The sequence below is a fragment of the Salvia splendens genome, chromosome 2 (genome assembly GCF_004379255.2).
Source record: "Salvia splendens isolate huo1 chromosome 2, SspV2, whole genome shotgun sequence".
NCBI lineage: Eukaryota > Viridiplantae > Streptophyta > Magnoliopsida > Lamiales > Lamiaceae > Salvia > Salvia splendens.
Window position 1 is genome coordinate 39249025 of NC_056033.1, and position 16651 is coordinate 39265675.

At 37.8% G+C, this 16651-nt stretch overlaps 4 protein-coding genes and 1 long non-coding RNA gene across 8 annotated transcripts; 2 read left to right on the forward strand and 3 right to left on the reverse strand.

Annotated features, from left to right (window-relative positions):
* Positions 1-887: 887 nt before the first annotated feature.
* Positions 888-2257, reverse strand: LOC121792736. Its single transcript, XR_006048938.1, has 4 exons — positions 2116-2257; positions 1934-2034; positions 1326-1507; positions 888-1236 (listed from the first exon to the last, which is right to left on the reverse strand). It is a non-coding gene; the product is annotated as an uncharacterized LOC121792736 (long non-coding RNA).
* LOC121792734 (putative S-adenosyl-L-methionine-dependent methyltransferase MAB_0213c) lies at positions 1235-2848 on the forward strand. The gene is made up of 2 exons (XM_042190805.1): positions 1235-1670; positions 1940-2848. The coding sequence occupies exons 1-2, from the start codon at positions 1283-1285 to the stop codon at positions 2566-2568; spliced, it is 1017 nt and encodes a 338-aa protein (XP_042046739.1). The 5' UTR covers positions 1235-1282; the 3' UTR covers positions 2569-2848.
* Positions 2849-3353: 505 nt separating this feature from the next.
* Positions 3354-5695, reverse strand: LOC121792735. 3 transcript variants are annotated; one of them, XM_042190808.1, is made up of 7 exons: positions 5613-5682; positions 5250-5485; positions 5049-5156; positions 4795-4925; positions 3921-4021; positions 3712-3771; positions 3354-3579 (listed from the first exon to the last, which is right to left on the reverse strand). In XM_042190808.1, exons 2-7 carry the CDS (start codon positions 5452-5454, stop codon positions 3492-3494), a joined length of 693 nt encoding a protein of 230 aa, XP_042046742.1. In that variant the 5' UTR covers positions 5455-5485; positions 5613-5682; the 3' UTR covers positions 3354-3491. The 3 variants fall into 3 exon arrangements, with proteins under 3 accessions (XP_042046742.1, XP_042046741.1, XP_042046740.1); XM_042190807.1 differs by having other exon boundaries at positions 5564-5671; XM_042190806.1 differs by having other exon boundaries at positions 5250-5695.
* Positions 5696-7015: 1320 nt separating this feature from the next.
* Positions 7016-10502, forward strand: LOC121768882 (disease resistance protein RPP13-like). Of its 2 annotated transcripts, none has more exons than XM_042165485.1 (2): positions 7016-9669; positions 9863-10502. In XM_042165485.1, the coding sequence occupies exon 1, from the start codon at positions 8271-8273 to the stop codon at positions 9627-9629; it is 1359 nt and encodes a 452-aa protein (XP_042021419.1). In that variant the 5' UTR covers positions 7016-8270; the 3' UTR covers positions 9630-9669; positions 9863-10502. Both variants share the same exon structure in this region, with proteins under 2 accessions (XP_042021419.1, XP_042021427.1).
* Positions 10503-10933: 431 nt separating this feature from the next.
* LOC121792737 (probable LRR receptor-like serine/threonine-protein kinase At2g16250) lies at positions 10934-14680 on the reverse strand. The gene is made up of 4 exons (XM_042190809.1): positions 14444-14680; positions 12548-14357; positions 12379-12467; positions 10934-11663 (listed from the first exon to the last, which is right to left on the reverse strand). Exons 2-4 carry the CDS (start codon positions 14299-14301, stop codon positions 11086-11088), a joined length of 2421 nt encoding a protein of 806 aa, XP_042046743.1. The 5' UTR covers positions 14302-14357; positions 14444-14680; the 3' UTR covers positions 10934-11085.
* Between the last annotated feature and the right edge of the window lie 1971 nt (positions 14681-16651).

Below are 16651 nucleotides of genomic sequence, written 5' to 3' on the forward strand. Positions count from 1 at the left end.
TAGATTATAGATTTATTCTATAATAATTAAGTGTGGCCCTCTTAAATTAGTAGTAAAATATAACAATACGTTAAACATGTCCACTTGTCAGCTCTTCTATCATGCAATCTCTGCTTTTTTGGTAATGATTTTGAAAATAATATCTACTCTGAATTTGGATGAAAGATGGTGATTTAAATGATAATCCAAACTGAATATCCACCATTCGAATTGATGCGATGTGAATATACGTCGAATGAGCAACTTTAAATTCTTATTTGATTCACTATTTTTTAATACCCTGTCCATAAAAAATATTTTTATTTGTGGATGATAGTTTTTTAATATGCAATTGACAAAGGTGAGCAAAATACATAAAACAGGATAGATATAAAAAGAAAAAATGATAAAAAAAAATTCATAAATAAAAATAATGCTCTACTTATTAATTTTGGTGATTAAACCAAAATGAAAAAAAAATGAGACTATATATCAAAGACAAAGAAAATAGTATAAGATGCCCATCCACCAACAAAACTCTCTTTTGCTATTTTGATCCGTCCACCATTAGAAATTTTATTTCACTTTTATTATGAACGGTAAATCCAAAAGCTTTTAATTCTTTATTGTTTCAACTTTAGTGTTACCATAATTACGTGATACTTAATTTATACTACTACCATATGATAAATGTAAGGATTAATTATTGAATCTATCTCGATATTTAATTGTTTTACCAAATGTATCAAAACTTATGAAATTTATCAATTCCAACTTCTAATAATTTTCTTAACTACTTAGTATTAATTTTAACATAATAATTAATCATAGTTGTATAAAATAATAAAATACCTAGATATGTAAGAATTCTAAAACTAAGAAAAAAATACCGAAGAAAAGTTGGGGAATTAAAATCCTGAAAAAGTTGCACTACTTTATTGTTTAAAGAATTATGATTACTTTACATGCCCATATGTGAATATCTCAGGATAAAGTACGTAACAAAACATCATCTTCAACAAATATAAAAAAGTGGGAACCACATTTTGAAGGTGGGAGCCTTTTTCAGCCACTTTTTTATGCAATTGGATGAAGGTGATCGTGGACTCTTCATCACCTTTCTCTTTCCCTACACACAAAATGAGGCTGGATATCTTAGAACCTTTCATGTTGATTATGTGTGTGGCTCTCTTTCCTTATCCTCATGACTATATCTTGACTCCACTCTCTCCTCAGAACCTCCCTTCATTCATTTAACTACCGTGACGCATATGGTACGGTTCAGCATTCGTAGCAGCACAACATGTCGAATGATAACAATGTATGTGTGTTTCCAAAGGACGAACCTTGGCCAGAACTGAAGTTGTCTGAGCTGCTGAGCAGCGATACTCTGGCAGGCCTTCATGCAACCATCAAGAGCGACTGGGATTTCCTGAGGCGGTCAGCGTGCCAGACAGCGGCTGGGCGGGCATTGTGGAAGCAGGTGATACATGACCCGCTGGCCGAGCTGTTTGCAGGTGAGACTTTCCTGAGAAACATATATGAGAAGATCAAGAAAGACCGGCTTAACAATGCCAGGGAGATTTCCGGGGTGATTCTTGCTGTTAGGACGCTCTGGTTCGATTCAAAGCTTGAGGCGGCTCTGAGTTCACATGATGGGGGAGGAGCACAGGTTGTTCTGCTAGGTGCAGGTATGTGACAATGCTTAAACCAATTTTTTTTGCTTTATCAACATAAATTGCAGCATTGTATAAATGAATCTCTACAATATTAGTATATCATACTATGCCAAAGAAATATATTCACTCTGTACTTACCTTAGAAATTTCAAGAAATATGAGAAACCATTTCCTATAAAAATGGCACAAAACCCTCTTTTGATATATTTCTAACTAATACAAGAAGTGAGAAATCAAAACAACCACTCAATTTGAATAAAGAATATGTTGTTTACCTGCAGGTATGGATGCAAGATCACATCGCCTATGCTGTTTAAAAGAAAGCAGTGTTTTTGAGGTTGATTTTCCTGAGGTTCTGCAAGCAAAAGCCACAATTCTGGAGGCAGCAGCAACTTCAAAAGATAAGCATCACCATCCAATCGTTACAGCAAAGTCATTGACTAGAGTGGCAGCTGACCTAACGGAAGATGACTGGCTTGAAAAGCTCGAAACATCAGGATTTCAGACAAACAAGAGTACAGTCTGGATATTGGAGGGAATCCTGTACTATCTCTCGCAGACCAATGCCATGAAAGTACTTAAAATCATTGCAGAAAAATGCAATCTTACCAAGACTGTGCTGTTAGCCGACTTCATGAATAAACAGGCAACGGCATTATCCAGCTCCACCTTCCTTTTCTATTGTGACTGGCCAGATGAACTACTTCCATCTCTAGGTTTTGCTGATGTTACGCTCTCACAGATTGGCGATCCAGATGCCCATTTCGGATTATTGCAGGATCCACTAAATCTGTTCAACAAGCTACGCAGCTTGCCCAGATCAATTCAAACTCACCCAGATGACGGCACACCCTGTGGTCGCTTGTATTTTTTACAAGCTTCTGGTTCACCCAATCAAATGAGCTCATGAGTTCATGTTGTAATAAGCTATACATATCAGAGTTTCACTTTATAGTATATGAATAGGCACTATTTCTTGTTAGTATTATTTACAGGCTTAGTCAGTGAAGAAATTGCAGTTCTAGCTCCGTCAGAAGATCTGGTATTAGCAATTTAGCATTATAAACAGGAACACCTTGTTCCCAACGAGGTTCTTGGCCTCACATTCGCTAGCGTGTGATAAAGTTTTAATACGTCAACAGTTATGTAGAGTATTTAAAGCCAAAAGCATCATTTCCTAGTATAGATAACTAAACAATGTTCTTCATCTACTTTTATCCTGTACTTTTTGATGAGTTTCCTTGGCTTCAATTTGTAGAATCTTAGCGGTGACCGTCAGGATAATCAGAATGAATGACTAAATGACAATATAAGTAAGTTCTTTAGTTGCAGTTACTATTCAAATAAAATCTCTCAGATGTTATACATCAGTGCATCACCCATGTTAAAAAAATTCGAGTAAATTTACTGCAGACTCCGCAAGTGGCACATGACTTTCAACTGGATAAATTCTTTCCATAAGATCACGTAAGCTGGCAATATAACAATTTCTAAGATGATAGCCAAATATGCCATAAACACCCTTAATAAATCCAATCACATATTGCTAGTAATCTATAGAAGACAAAAGATGGTTTTATGAGATCAAACTTGGTTCTGCCAACTTCCATTCAAGGTTAATCAACTAAAACTACTGGTGCTTAATTAGTTACTTTACCTTGATTTGGTTGTCCATATGCCCAAGCTACATTCTGCTGATATTTAAAACAGTACATAACTATTGCAATAGACAGTGTTGGTGTTAATAATTGTAATTAAACCACCTGTTCTACAATGTACTAGTTTACATTTAAAAGAAGTCGTGTTAAGAACATTTAGCAAGAGGTGGAATGATCAAACTTGGAGACAGTCCTTGATACCCTGCTCAAAGTTGTTTAGTGAAGATATGGTATCCTTAAGTGCATCTACAACTCTTTGTTTCCTGCACAAAAGATGAACAGACCATATTCACTGTCAAATATGTATACATGATTACATGAGAAGTTGGTTAGTGGCATTAATTTGAGTGCCAGTTAAGGGGCATGGTAGATTATCAATCAGTTGGTTACTGAACCTGTTCAAAGTAAGTTGAACACTTTCTTCCCGAGCCATGCCACTAAGAGAAGAAAATGATCTGCAGTCAGCAAGAAAAACATTAGAATGAATCTGCTGATCCTAGATTATCAACATGCAGTTTGTTGTCTTCTAAGCATATTGCATAGGATCACATGATTCGTAGCATCAGCATTAAGCAAGACCCATTGGCTAACCAAGTAAACATACCTTATGAGATCATTGAGCTTGGATTCAGCTTCTAATTTGAGGGGGTCGTTGTCATCAAGCAAGGACGCTGCATTTTTCACAATCAACCGGAATGTGCAGACCTAAAGGTAGAATTGAGACTCTAGAAGTTAATTTCAAATTCTCCAAAAGCAAGTAAATTAACATATTACTTCCCCCCTCCATTTGCATCTACTGATCTACTTTGTCGTCACTAATTATGCTCTATGATGAGTGCTTCAGAAATGCAGAATAAATCCCACTTCAAAAATACACTTAACCTCTGACATTGCACGACTTGCTTGGAAGTTCCAGTAATGAGTTTGATAGCGTTGAGACTATTTTCGAAGTTCACGTTTACATGTTATGTTAATCCTATTGTTTCCAGGAAACAATTACTAGCACACCTCATGTATTCACATAACACATAAATACTAGCTAAAACCTTCAGTTTTTCCAACTTAGGCTGAAGCTTTACAAAAATTATCGAAAACATGACACCTACATGAAGACTAATTCAGATTAACAAACTTTCTACATGGGCTGAATTAGCCTTCAAATGAGGATTCAGCAAGTATCCATTCCCAGACAGTAAAAGCACAACATAGGTGAAACAAATGACAAGAAATTTCAGCTTTACTTAATCATTTTATCAAACTAATGACAGGATGAACTGTTTCAAAACAAAAGCAAGTAAACAAATGGCATGATCAACTGTTTCAACTGAACAAGAGCAAGTTAAGCTTTACTTAACCATTTTCTCAAACAGTTGATCAGATCTGCTACAATTTTCAGTCTCATTCCTCAGAATCCAATACGTGAAACAAATTACAAGTAAAAGTGCAAGCAAATAATCAACACGAGTGCAATCTGATACCTCTACTCCAGTATTGGATTGTAATTCAACGAAAGAACTTCTATCACGAGGAACACAATCTCTAGCTGCAGAAACTAACAAATTCTGAACCTCGGCCAATTCACCTTCACCTAACTCTCCTTCACTTTTCACTACATCAGTTAAAATCACAATTTGTATTATTAGAGAAATAGAATACGCCCAAAAAAATTTAGCAGAAATGATAATGAACTAAATAGGCAGTAGCAGAAAAGATAATTGAGAACAAAAGGTACTGAGCAAAAGGTAGGCGGACTGCAGGATGTTGCGTGAGGCATCAACCGGAGCTAACAGAAATTTAAACGACTTCTTCTTCTGCTCCTTAAGCCACTCCTTCGGTCCTGCTAATCGCAGTTCAAAAACAAAAAAAAAATCGTATACAATTAAACCATACGTATATGTATATGACAAATGTATCGAATGAAATGGAGAAGTACAGATGCCGATTGAGAATGCGGAGGCGAGAGGCGGTCGGAGGATGGGAATGATGACTGAGGAGAGCAAAACGGCGGCTGCGCGGCGCGATATCGAGGTGATTTCGGGTCGGGAGAGTTGAGGTGGTGGTTCTGAGTGTAGAGACTTTAGTAGCGGCGGAGCGGCGGCGGCGGCGGGAGATAGGGACGCGATGACCGGTGGTGACATGATGGAGATTGTGTGACGGTTAAGATGCCAACTGTATAGTAGTAGTAGTAGAAATAGAAACATTATAAACAGAACTATTGCGCAAAAAAAGATTATATGCGTGATTAACCAGTTTGAACAAAACGGCAGAAACTCTCCCATTTTTGGGAGAGTCTAACCTAAATAATCCATCCGCGATTTCATCGATTTCTCCGATAAGTTTCGATTTTTCGGTGTTTCTTTACTTTCTTGTTGATTTTGAGTGATACGCACTTGTTCTTGTTGGAGTTTAATAACCAATCACGTATACTACTACTGTGAAAATTTGACAGCGCCCAAAATCTCTCTTTTTCACCGCAAAACTAGTACCCAGAAAATAGGATTGACACATTTTAAGCATTCAATATTTATAAAATCACATTTTCAATTAGAAAGTTTCATAAATTATAAATTTAGTTTCAATTTTTACTATTCTACCCTTTAGCTCTTGAGGGATATATCTATTTAGTTTGATTTGAGGACCAAACTTGTGATTTTTAATGTTTATGTACTTCTTTGTGATTTTTTTAAGGATCAATATCTTTGTGGTGTCATTAAATTTTTGTAAAATAAAAAGTCAATTTTTGTCCTAAACATATGACCGAAATACGAATTTGGTCCAAAACATTCACTTTTTGAAAAACGGGTCGTGTCGATTGGGTCCATTTTTTACGGTTCCGTCAATTTTTGACAGTCAACCATCGATTAGCGAAATTTTGACCCGATGTTTTGGACCAAATTCGTATATCGGTCATATGTTTAGGACCAAATTCGTATTTCGGTCAACCGTAGATTTTTTTACTGTCATTCGTTATTTGTTATGAACTCGTTTTTCAAAAATGAATGTTTTGGACCAAATTCGTATTTTGGTTATATGTTTAGGACCAAAATTGACCTTTACTAATTTTTGTATATTATCTCAAAATAAATTATTTAAATCTTTGTGGTGTTATCTAAAAATGAATTATTTAAATTTTTGTAATATTATTTAAATTATTGCATTACAATCGGAAAATTAATATGCATTTGTAGTATTATTTAGAAAATATTGAATGGTTATTTTTAAGCATTCATTTTTAATCCTTGATTGCAACAATGATTAATTTGGTCAAAATCCAATTTAAACACGTTGACTGTTAACATTTGATGAATCCATTAGTTTTGGATTGACTGATCCAAATTAAAATGTTTGAGATGTAAAAATTCAAAATATAATATTTGGAACTAAAATCATTAAATGATCATTGGAACCAATTTTGACATTTACGCTTTCCTTTTTAATGTTTGATTTGTAACCAATAATTAATGTTTATTATAACTTGTGACTTGATCTTTCGGACGTTTATTCTATTAGTATAATGTTTTAACCGTTGGGATATGCCAAAAGCATCTGACCTTTGAATATTAAAAAAAATCACTGGATTAAAATTTGTCATTGAATTTGTCACCTGATGCTGATGCCTACATCAATTTTGTCCCGGTTTAATATATCGACTCGTTTTGGCCGTTTCTGTATCCAAATTAGTCTCCTGTTTGAGAAATTATTGGCATACACCTTATGAAGCTGTGGAATCCCTGCAACTAACCTTACGCATAATCCTTCAACGCGACGATCTCCAACGAATTATATCCATCCACGACAAAGCTGTTGGCTTAGAATTGAATCTCAAGCATTTTTCAGGAAAAGAAGTAATAAGGGAGGTAGCAAATACATCAGAAGAGATTATTCAATATCTTTTCTCCCCACAAAATTTATCAGCTGATTGTGGATCCATAGAACCGAGTGTCAGACTTTCAGACCAATTGGGGGAGTTGGCTGAGGAGCTCGATTCAACTGTTGGATATGTCGTTGACTACTGCAAGATCTCACTCCGGCAACAGAGTAATGTTGCGGTTGGTTTTTGGCGAGGATGTGACAAATTCTACTGCTGCTACATCATCATCATCATCATCATCATCAAGACCTGCACCTACAATCACTTTTTTTGCGGCTGACTTTGATGAAGATCCTAGTGCTTCACCACCCACGAGCAGAGATGATGTGGTTGGTTTTGATAAAGATATACTACACATGATCGACCGAATAACTGACTATTCGTATTCCAACCAAGAAATCCTGCCTATTGTCGGAATGGGAGGCATTGGCAAGTCCACACTTGCTAAATATAGTTATCACCATCCATTGATCATGGAGCATTTTGATATTCGAGGTTGGGTCACAATATCACAAGATTATATTATACCAAGTATTCTCTCACAATTACTAGCTTCGCTCAACGGAAAAGTACATCAAGTTGGAAGGGATTCATTGATAGTAATCAAAGCTGAGAAGCTTGAAATTTACAAAATCTTATTGGGGAGGAGGTATCTCATAATAATGGACGATATGTGGAGTACGGAAGCTTGGGATCACGTGCAGAGGCTATTTCCAAACAATCATAATGGAAGCCGGATCATATTAACCACACGGCTAATGGAAGTGGCAACTTATGCTGCCACTGGGCAGAAAATTCATATGATGAGTTTCTTGGATGACGAACAAATTTGGCGATTGTTCCACCACAAGGTTTTCGGAGATCAAGATTGTCCTGATGAGCTACGTAGTGTTGGAGAAAAAAATAGTAAAAGGATGTGGAGGACTGCCCCTCTCAATTGTTACTGTGGCAGGACTTTTATCGAGGATTCCTAGAACTCCCAAGTTGTAGCAGCGAATTGAAGTAAATGATGGGCAGTTGGGATCAATATTATCATTGAGCTACAACCACTTGCCTCCACACTTGAGGAAGTGTTTCTTGTATATGGCAGCCTTCCCTCAAGATTATGAGATCCATGCCTCTGAACTCTTCAAACTTTGGGCAGCTGAGGGCTTTATAGAATGGCGAAATGAATCTGAAAGCGTAGAACTAGTTGCGGATGACTACTTGGAGGATCTGATCAAGCAAAGTCTAGTTTTGATCACTAGCCGGAAAATTGATGGCAAAATCAAAAGTTGCAGGCTACATAGTATGGGGCGGGACTTTTGTGTGAGACAGGCTGGGCGAGAGAAGTTCATTCTTTCTGTTATGGACTACTTCCCTACTCTTATCTTGAGAAGACATTTTCTTCCACAAGTCCTCCAAAATCATCACCGTGTAAGTGTTAGTTGGCATGATTTACATCTTCAAGACTCTATGCATAGCTCATGCACCGCTTCTATTATATGCATCCCACAGAGAGGGTATAGGCCCAAAGGCTCTGTAGAGAACTTTACTTCACTTAGGGTACTTCACGTTTTACGTAGTAATGATCATTCATATTGGGAGCTAGGTCAAGTGTTTAAATTGATTTATCTCACTTACCTTGCTTCCAACATTCCCGATGATATTGTCCCTCCAGCTATAGCAAAGCTTCAGAATCTGCAGACTTTAATTATTTATAGATCTTACGTTCGTTTGCCCGTAGAGATTTGGAGTCTGAGGCAGTTGAGACATCTTATTGCCTTCTCATTTCAACCTTTACCCCTTCCCGAAAGAGTAACTCTTTCTCGAGTAAACTTGCAAACGCTTTCCATGGCAATAGACTTAGTGTGCAGTGTTAAGATGGTGAAAATGATTCCCAACATAAAAAAATTGGGAATATGTTACTCTGGAACGAAGTTTGGTGCTGAATATTATTATACTGACAATCTTATACGCCTGCGTCAAGTTGAGAAGCTGAAATTGGAGATATATGGTTCATGTGTGCCACGTCTGACTTGTTTACCTTTGTCGCTGAAAAAGTTAGAACTGAGTGGCCGGTGGATTTCATGGAGAGATATGACGATTGTTGGTTCGTTGCCTAATCTTCAAGTGTTGAAACTAAAGAACTATGCTTGCTATGGGGAACACTGGGGTACCATTGAGGGGGAATTTGGTAATCTGATATATCTGCTTATTGATGAATCAGATCTCCAGTGTTGGAGAACTAAATGGACCCACTTTCCAAGCCTCCAGTGCCTAATGCTTCATCGTTGTCTATACTTGGATGGGATTCCAAATGATGTTGCAGATATTCAAACACTGAAACTGATTGAGATTGATGATCTTAACCAATCTCTTTTGTACTCGGCAAAAAAAATACAAGAGGAACGTCAAGACTGGGTAAAAGAAGACCCAAAGGTTGTTGTGAAGCGTTCTTGATCCTCTTTCAAACTTGATTGTGTGTGTGCTTTGACATCAGGTAAAGAGTTTTCATAAAATTTGCAAGGTTTTACATTGTGTTTAGCAACCATTCTGTATAGAGTATGATAATTAAGAGGGTATGAAAAGGCACACACTTTGCCAATAGTTAAGCATCTTCCTCTCTTTTTAATGTTTCCCAGTTCGCAGAATGTTGGTTGATTCCTATCATTTTTTTCTTCTCACTTTTTCAGATGCAAAGCTTTGATGAGGTAGCTACTGAAGAGGCAGGGAATTAAAGGTGCAATGGTTGGTGATGTTTGTTTTAAGTGTGCAAGACAAATGTTGTGTTATCAGATATTGTATAATGAAATGTGAATGGTTGGTGATGTGTGTTAAGGAGGCATGTTTGTTTAGATTAACATTCTTGTTTACATTGTTTACTCTACAGTCAACATAGGGAAGAAATTGGATTTTAAGAATAGGACTTGGTTGATCACAACTAATGATGAAAATTTTAGCCACTTTCGCTTCTAGTAATAGGTGGCATCCTTGCCACAAGGTATTCGGCCTCAGATATGAATGTGACAAAGAAATCGTGTGATGAAGTGTCCACACATGTGAGCAAGTTATGGGCCCACCACGCTACTTCCTTTGAGTCCATCATGAGATGACCTCCCCTACCTTTAATGTACTTTACTTCGAGAAGCCTTGGCATGTGTTCGGGTTGGAGGAAGAAGCTATTGCTATCGATACCATATTAAACCGAAAGCAATTGAGAACCCGCGGTGAAGAAATAAGGAGATCTTTCTATATCGAAATATCAGTTGAAAAATTCATAGGAAAATTTCTGGATCGCCCACTTTAGTCCCGTCTCCTGTCGCATGTTAACATACTTTTTGTAGTGACGAATCTTGTATGTGTTCCTAAGAAAAGGAAATTGTCCGTTTTTCGGTGCTAAATCAACTGCTCCTCCAGAATGGCTGATAATGCCACTTAAGGGCTCTCAAGGTCTCGTCGCTTCGGTGAATCACTTGAGCCCTGATACATTTTCGGTGCCATGATTTTGTTAATGAGTTCTTGAAGCAGGAAAGATCTCTTTTTTTCACAATAAAGAAGATCTGCGCCACTCTGATTAATAAATTAAATAATCTATTTTTTTCATTTATCCTTTATAATGATTATTTCCTTTTTGTATTATAAAGAATCCCAAAACAATTTACTAATAGATTCTTCTGATAATATACATGTTAATCATATGACGTATTGTTTTTAAGCAGTGTCACTTTGAATACTGTTACTTTTTTGGAGTATAAAACCTAACATTTAAATCGCAACGAATTATTTTATAATTAAAAATTTTCTCAGATCAAAATTGGTTCGAGACTAATAAATCACATATGCAAGTTCCTGTACAAATTAAATGAGCAAAAATTATGACATCAACTCACACTGAATATACAAACATAACACAACCTCAGTTGCCACTCTCCACATCTTCCATCTCCAGTGGCTGTGGGAAGACCTCGCTCGACGATCTTTTATGCGAAGACGAATGTTGGTTCGTCCCACTACCCCGAGACCCGGCTCCCTTGGCCCACCTCAGCCCCTCCTTGCTTGTTTGGCTCGACACATTGGAGCTGTCCGAGGAGCTATGATTCCAGCTCCCAAACAACACAGCTGTCCATGACTGCCTAGACAAGCGCCTTCCGGAGCTGAAATTCTCGTCCCTCACCACCTTGAACGGATTCTCTAGCGCCCTCACCACATGCCTCATTGAAGGGCGACGTGAGGCCTTCGGGTTCAGGCACGACTTAGCCACCACCGCAACGGCCCACACCTCCTCTAACAGATCCTCGTCTACTATGAGAGATGGGTCCATAATCTTATTCACCATTTCTTTGTCATAGATACTGATGAATGGTAAGTTTCTGTCCAGCCATTGTTGTGCATCAGCATCACTCATTTTGCTGATCCCAAGATTCCCAGTCACAAGCTCAAGCAACACTTTTCCCAAACAATAAACATCGTAGGCACATGTATTAGAGCATGATCCTGCAAAAATTTTCAATCAATATCTTATCCAAATACTTCACGTTACTCTCTATTTCATTTACCAATCAAGAACTGAATATTCGGGGTAATTACACTATTCATACAAAAATGTTTAACCGTTATTTCATGTTGGTACATCAAGTTTCATTGGCGTTTCATTTTAATACATCCGTCATCTGTGTTTACATGTTAATTCCAGCATGGGCAACAAAATAGTTGCATCATTGTTTCATGTTATAAGGCAAAGTTTCAAGTTAACATAATTAATACAAAACGGTTCACTCGGTCTCACTGTGATACATTTCGTTACCGGGAGTTTGCAATCGGCGTCAATTTTTGCCTATATGGCATCTGAGTCATTGTTTACATGACATTAGATTCATTGACTTAAATTATCCCAAAATGGGGTTGTTAAATTCATTTGGATGCCACGTAGGAAAATATTAAAGCTGGTGACTGAATGTATCACAATGATACCGAATGAAGCGTTTTGTATTAACTATATCAACTTCAAATTTTTTATACTAACGTGAAATAATGATTAAACTTATGTATCTACGTAGGCAAAGAGTTGACGGTGTCTAAACACGGATAACAGAACGTACAAAATTGAAATGCCAATGAAACCTCTTGTTTGATTTATGCAAATTTCGAACCTTTCGTGTCAACATCAAACAACGGTCAAACGTTTTCTTGCATAGCTAACGGTGCTTACCTTGTCCAGCAGAAGTGCAAGCTTCACTGAAACTCCCAAGACGAACCTCATACTTGTCGTCAAGAAGGATGCTACTAGCTTGAACATCTCTGCATAACACAACAAATTTGATGAACCATAGGAAAAACATACACAAACATCGCATTACACAGTGTGATTCAGTCACTACCTGTGAACAAGAGGAGGACTGCACTCATTGTGCAAGTATGCCAAGGCCTCTGCAGCTCCTATCGCGATCTTCAGCCTCGTGATCCAATCCAACGACTGCAGCCCTTCTTCTTCCGAGTTCGCCAACCTATACAAAGCATTTGACAAATCCCCATTTGGCATGTATTTGTACACCAGAAACTTCACATTCTCATAATCCAAGCAGTGGCCTGCCAGAGGCACGAGCCTATGGTGCGCCGCCTTCACAAAAAGTTCCATCTCCGCCACAGACAACTCTTGTCTGATCAAATGTAGATCCACTTTCTTCACAACCACAAGCTCTCCTCCATCCAGCCTTGCACGAAACAGGCTCCCCGAGTGCCCCTCCTTTATCAAGTTCTCACTGCTGAAACTGCCCGTTGCCACGAGCAGCTCCTCATAAGTGAACGCCTTTCCCAAACCAGAAGAGTCAGCAACGAACTTGTGAGGCTGCTCAACATCTCCAATCCGGGTTCTTCGTGATCTCAGAAGCAGCAGCAATGCTGTCACAGATATGAAGACTAAACCAATCCCACCAAAAATCCCAATCATGACATAAACCAGCTTACTTCTCCTCCTCTTCATTGGTTCAACCAATGGAGGTGGTGGTGGCATTCCACCATTACTTCCATAGGGTATACCTACATCCTTGTAAAACTCTGAGCATTTCTCAAACTCCCTCTGCCTTTCCCTGCTCAAAAAGCAATTATTCGAGAGGCGGAAGCGCCTCTCACTAGGAGGCGCTTCCCCTCCAAAGTAGTTGCTTGATAGATCAACAAGAGCATCTCCAAACCCCGAGCTTACATTTCCATAGAAGAGATTGCCAGAGAAGTTGAAGACTGCAGCAGTGGCGGCATTGAAGGAAGCTGCCCAGTTTGGGAAGGCGCCGGTGAGATTGTTTCTAGAAACATCTAGATACTTCAAGCTCCTCAGCTCTCCCAGTTCCTGTGGCAGCTCCCCGCTTAGTGAATTGAATCCGAGATCAAGCTCCTCCATCTCCGACAGATTTGCAAGGTGAGAGGGAATCGATGAGCGTAGGCTGTTCCTGCTCAAATTCAGCTGCTTAAGCTTTGAAAGCAAATCGAGGTCAAGTGGAATCGCACCGGATAAATAATTCAACGATAGGTCAAGAATGGTGAGATTCCGAAGAGATGAAATATCTTTGGGAATCTGCCCTGTTAATGAATTCTGTGAGAGATCAAGAACTGTCAATGACTGCAGCTTCTCCAATGCAATCGGAATGCTGCCGGTGATTGAATTGTTGGACAAATTCAACCATCTAAGGCTGCTCAAACTCCCGAGAGACAACGGGATTGAGCCAGAAATCGAGCTTGAGCTAAGATCGAGAACTCGGAGATTGCTCAGGTTTGTGCCTAACCAGACCGGAATCGGCACAGCTAGAAAAAACCTAGATGAATTGAACGTCGATAAGAAAGGAAAATTCTGCAACGAATCAACAGCAAACCGTGGATTTACTTTCCCATCATTACTTCTCCTCAAACCTGATAATTTAATCGCGACTACGTGACCGTTTCGGCACTCGATTCCTGTCCAATTGAGGCATGGATTCGCCTTCTTGTGCCAGCTCTTCGCTGAGATTCCGAGAGAGGAGCGGAGATCTAGCAATGCCCGCCGCTCCACCGGCCGCGGAAGGGGCTGAGCCACAGCCGTCGCCGCCGCGGAGTTGAGCAGCATGAGTGCTGTAAATAAAAGCGAAATCTCGAGCTCTGCTGCCATGAATCTCAATCATATAACGTAATTGTTACTTGTTATTACTGGATTTCTGTGTTCAGCTGTAAAAGGGCGGAAATGAAATTAATGAGGAAAGTGACGAGACGAGCAGGTTGCGGCATGTCGACGGTAAATTATGCGTACATACCTCAATGATGATCACGAGCTTTGGTTTCTCGATGAAGGAATTAATGGCGAAAGGTAGGGGTTCAACGGCCACAACCGAATGTGATTTTTGATGGCGGGAAAGGGAGCTATTCAATGAATGGAAGAAGGACTGAGTTGACTCGGTAATACTAACTAGATTTTTTATATCAAGAGAAGAGGAAGAAGCCTATTAAATAGAAAATCAAGTTAACCACACACGAACGAGGTGGTTTCGCAAGATAGAGACAATGCAATTATGCAAGACTATCACAAAAGTTGGATTTAGAATGAGAGCACAAGTGAACTCCTATTGAAAAGGATTGGGCTAAAAAAATCAAATTTAATAAAATTTTGTTGATTGTCATGGGCTAATAGTGTGGTCGGTGACCTAGACCTTGACCCCATACTGATCCGGCGATCCACCATAATATTGTGTACAAAGTTAATATATGTAAAATACACAAAACATGTTCTGATTGTAATTTAGATTTCTATTTTTGCTACTATCGTATTCATATATTTATGACTCATGTCATAGCATTGATACTCTAGAATGATTTTATTTAGGTAAAACAAATCTTGGTTTTCGTTTTGCTAGTCAATTTAAAAACATGTATTGACCTTTTAATTTTATTTGATTTTTTTGGATTCGCGCCAAATTTCACGCTCACGATCAAATTGATTTTAGTAGATCATGCGCACACTATTTCAATAAAAAACCGAGCAACTTGGCCACCGTGGATTTTCAGGCGATCGGGTCAAAATTAAATTAGGCCAAAATCCAACTTCATAGCAAAGCCGGATGAAATTGAAAGTTTAATTATTATAATAATATTTTTATAAATTAACATGCAAAATGAAATTTAGATTTTATTGATTGCTATACCACAATTATTGATGTTGCTAGTTTACTTCACGAAATGAATAACTTGGAAATCAACTACTCTATCTCAAATAAACATTTGACTATGGTGGACCAAAACATATGAGAAAGAAGACTCCAACTCTAATTAAAATCAAAAGCCGCCAATCATTCAACGCGTATATCAATCTATCTGCATGCACATGTCCACACTTTTTTTATACCTAAATAATATATGTTCATATTACAAGAATATACGTCAAGATTCGAATCAGTTATTGTAAATGTGTTTGTTTTCTCAATAATAATACCCCATCTGTCTCATAAAAATAAAAAGTTTCTATTTAATGAAATTTCTTTCTCTCTAACGAAGTGAAACCCATTTTCCACTAACATGTGTTATTTTCTCTCTCCCTTATTTTACCAATTTTGCATTAAAACTCGTATCATTCAAAAATTCTTATTTTTAGGGAATGGAGGGAGTAATTATTTTCATAAGAAATACTATTTGCAAGAGTAGTAGTCTCTCATACACGTTGATAGATTTAGGAAACGAAATTTGTAAAATTGGGTTATAACGGCGGATTAGTAAAGAACGAGGTACGACCAGATAGTCGTCACGGTATAAATATTTTTAAGAAAAAGTATATGAATTTTCATCTACTTGTCTACTAAGATTAGAGTGCAAAATCATAAAAAGTGGGCATGGAAAGAAAACGACATAGCTTATGAATCTTCAACTTTTTCTTGGGCTTTTTCAATAATTTGAAACACATTCACAAGTGGACATGACAATTAAAAGGCCCCATTAATCGAAATTTTCTTATGCGATGATGACATTTTAGAAATATTTTAGTTGTTGACTAGGTCTTCTACATTCAATTATTGCTAGTTTTTATAAAATTAATGTTTTAAAAATCAGGCTGATAATAAATTTACGAAGCTATCATGTTACAGAATCAATGTCATATATTGATATATTGATTGCGAGAATAACTGGTGGTGTGAGGTATATTGATTAAAAAGAGATTTCAGAATTTGAGATTAATTTCGCTAATTCTCTTGTTTGGTCCTATAACTGTATCATTAGTGCTTTCATTAGAGAGTCCAAATGGTTGGTAGTGGTGGTCGGGCAATAAACTCGTCGTGACCAGCGAGTAAGTTTGGAGTCGACTTTGAGTGGTGGACGGACAAAGAATCTGTCGTGACCAACATGACTGTGACCAAACATACACTCCCTTTGTTATCCTGTTTGGTCTATAATATTTCATGAATATTTTTGGGCTTTTCTGTAGATTTGATCAAATATATACTCTTTTTGTCTCATTAAATATGAAATGTCTTTTT

Bases quoted from the DNA above. Each gene is read 5' to 3' on its own strand.
- LOC121792734 (XM_042190805.1), top strand. From the start codon at position 1,283: ATGTCGAATGATAACAATGTATGTGTGTTTCCAAAGGACGAACCTTGG. The intron at 1,671-1,939 runs GTATGTGACAAT...GTTTACCTGCAG, and splicing joins GGTTGTTCTGCTAGGTGCAG to GTATGGATGCAAGATCACAT.
- LOC121792735 (XM_042190806.1), bottom strand. From the start codon at position 5,595: ATGGGAGAGTTTCTGCCGTTTTGTTCAAACTGGTTAATCACGCATATA. The intron at 4,926-5,048 runs GTACCTTTTGTT...TAACTGATGTAG, and splicing joins GTCCGCCTACCTTTTGCTCA to TGAAAAGTGAAGGAGAGTTA. The intron at 3,580-3,711 runs GTTCAGTAACCA...TCTTTTGTGCAG, and splicing joins GTTCAACTTACTTTGAACAG to GAAACAAAGAGTTGTAGATG.
- LOC121768882 (XM_042165485.1), top strand. From the start codon at position 8,271: ATGGCAGCCTTCCCTCAAGATTATGAGATCCATGCCTCTGAACTCTTC.
- LOC121792737 (XM_042190809.1), bottom strand. From the start codon at position 14,301: ATGGCAGCAGAGCTCGAGATTTCGCTTTTATTTACAGCACTCATGCTG. The intron at 12,468-12,547 runs GTAGTGACTGAA...TGTGTTATGCAG, and splicing joins AGTCCTCCTCTTGTTCACAG to AGATGTTCAAGCTAGTAGCA. The intron at 11,664-12,378 runs GTAAGCACCGTT...AAATTTTTGCAG, and splicing joins TTGCACTTCTGCTGGACAAG to GATCATGCTCTAATACATGT.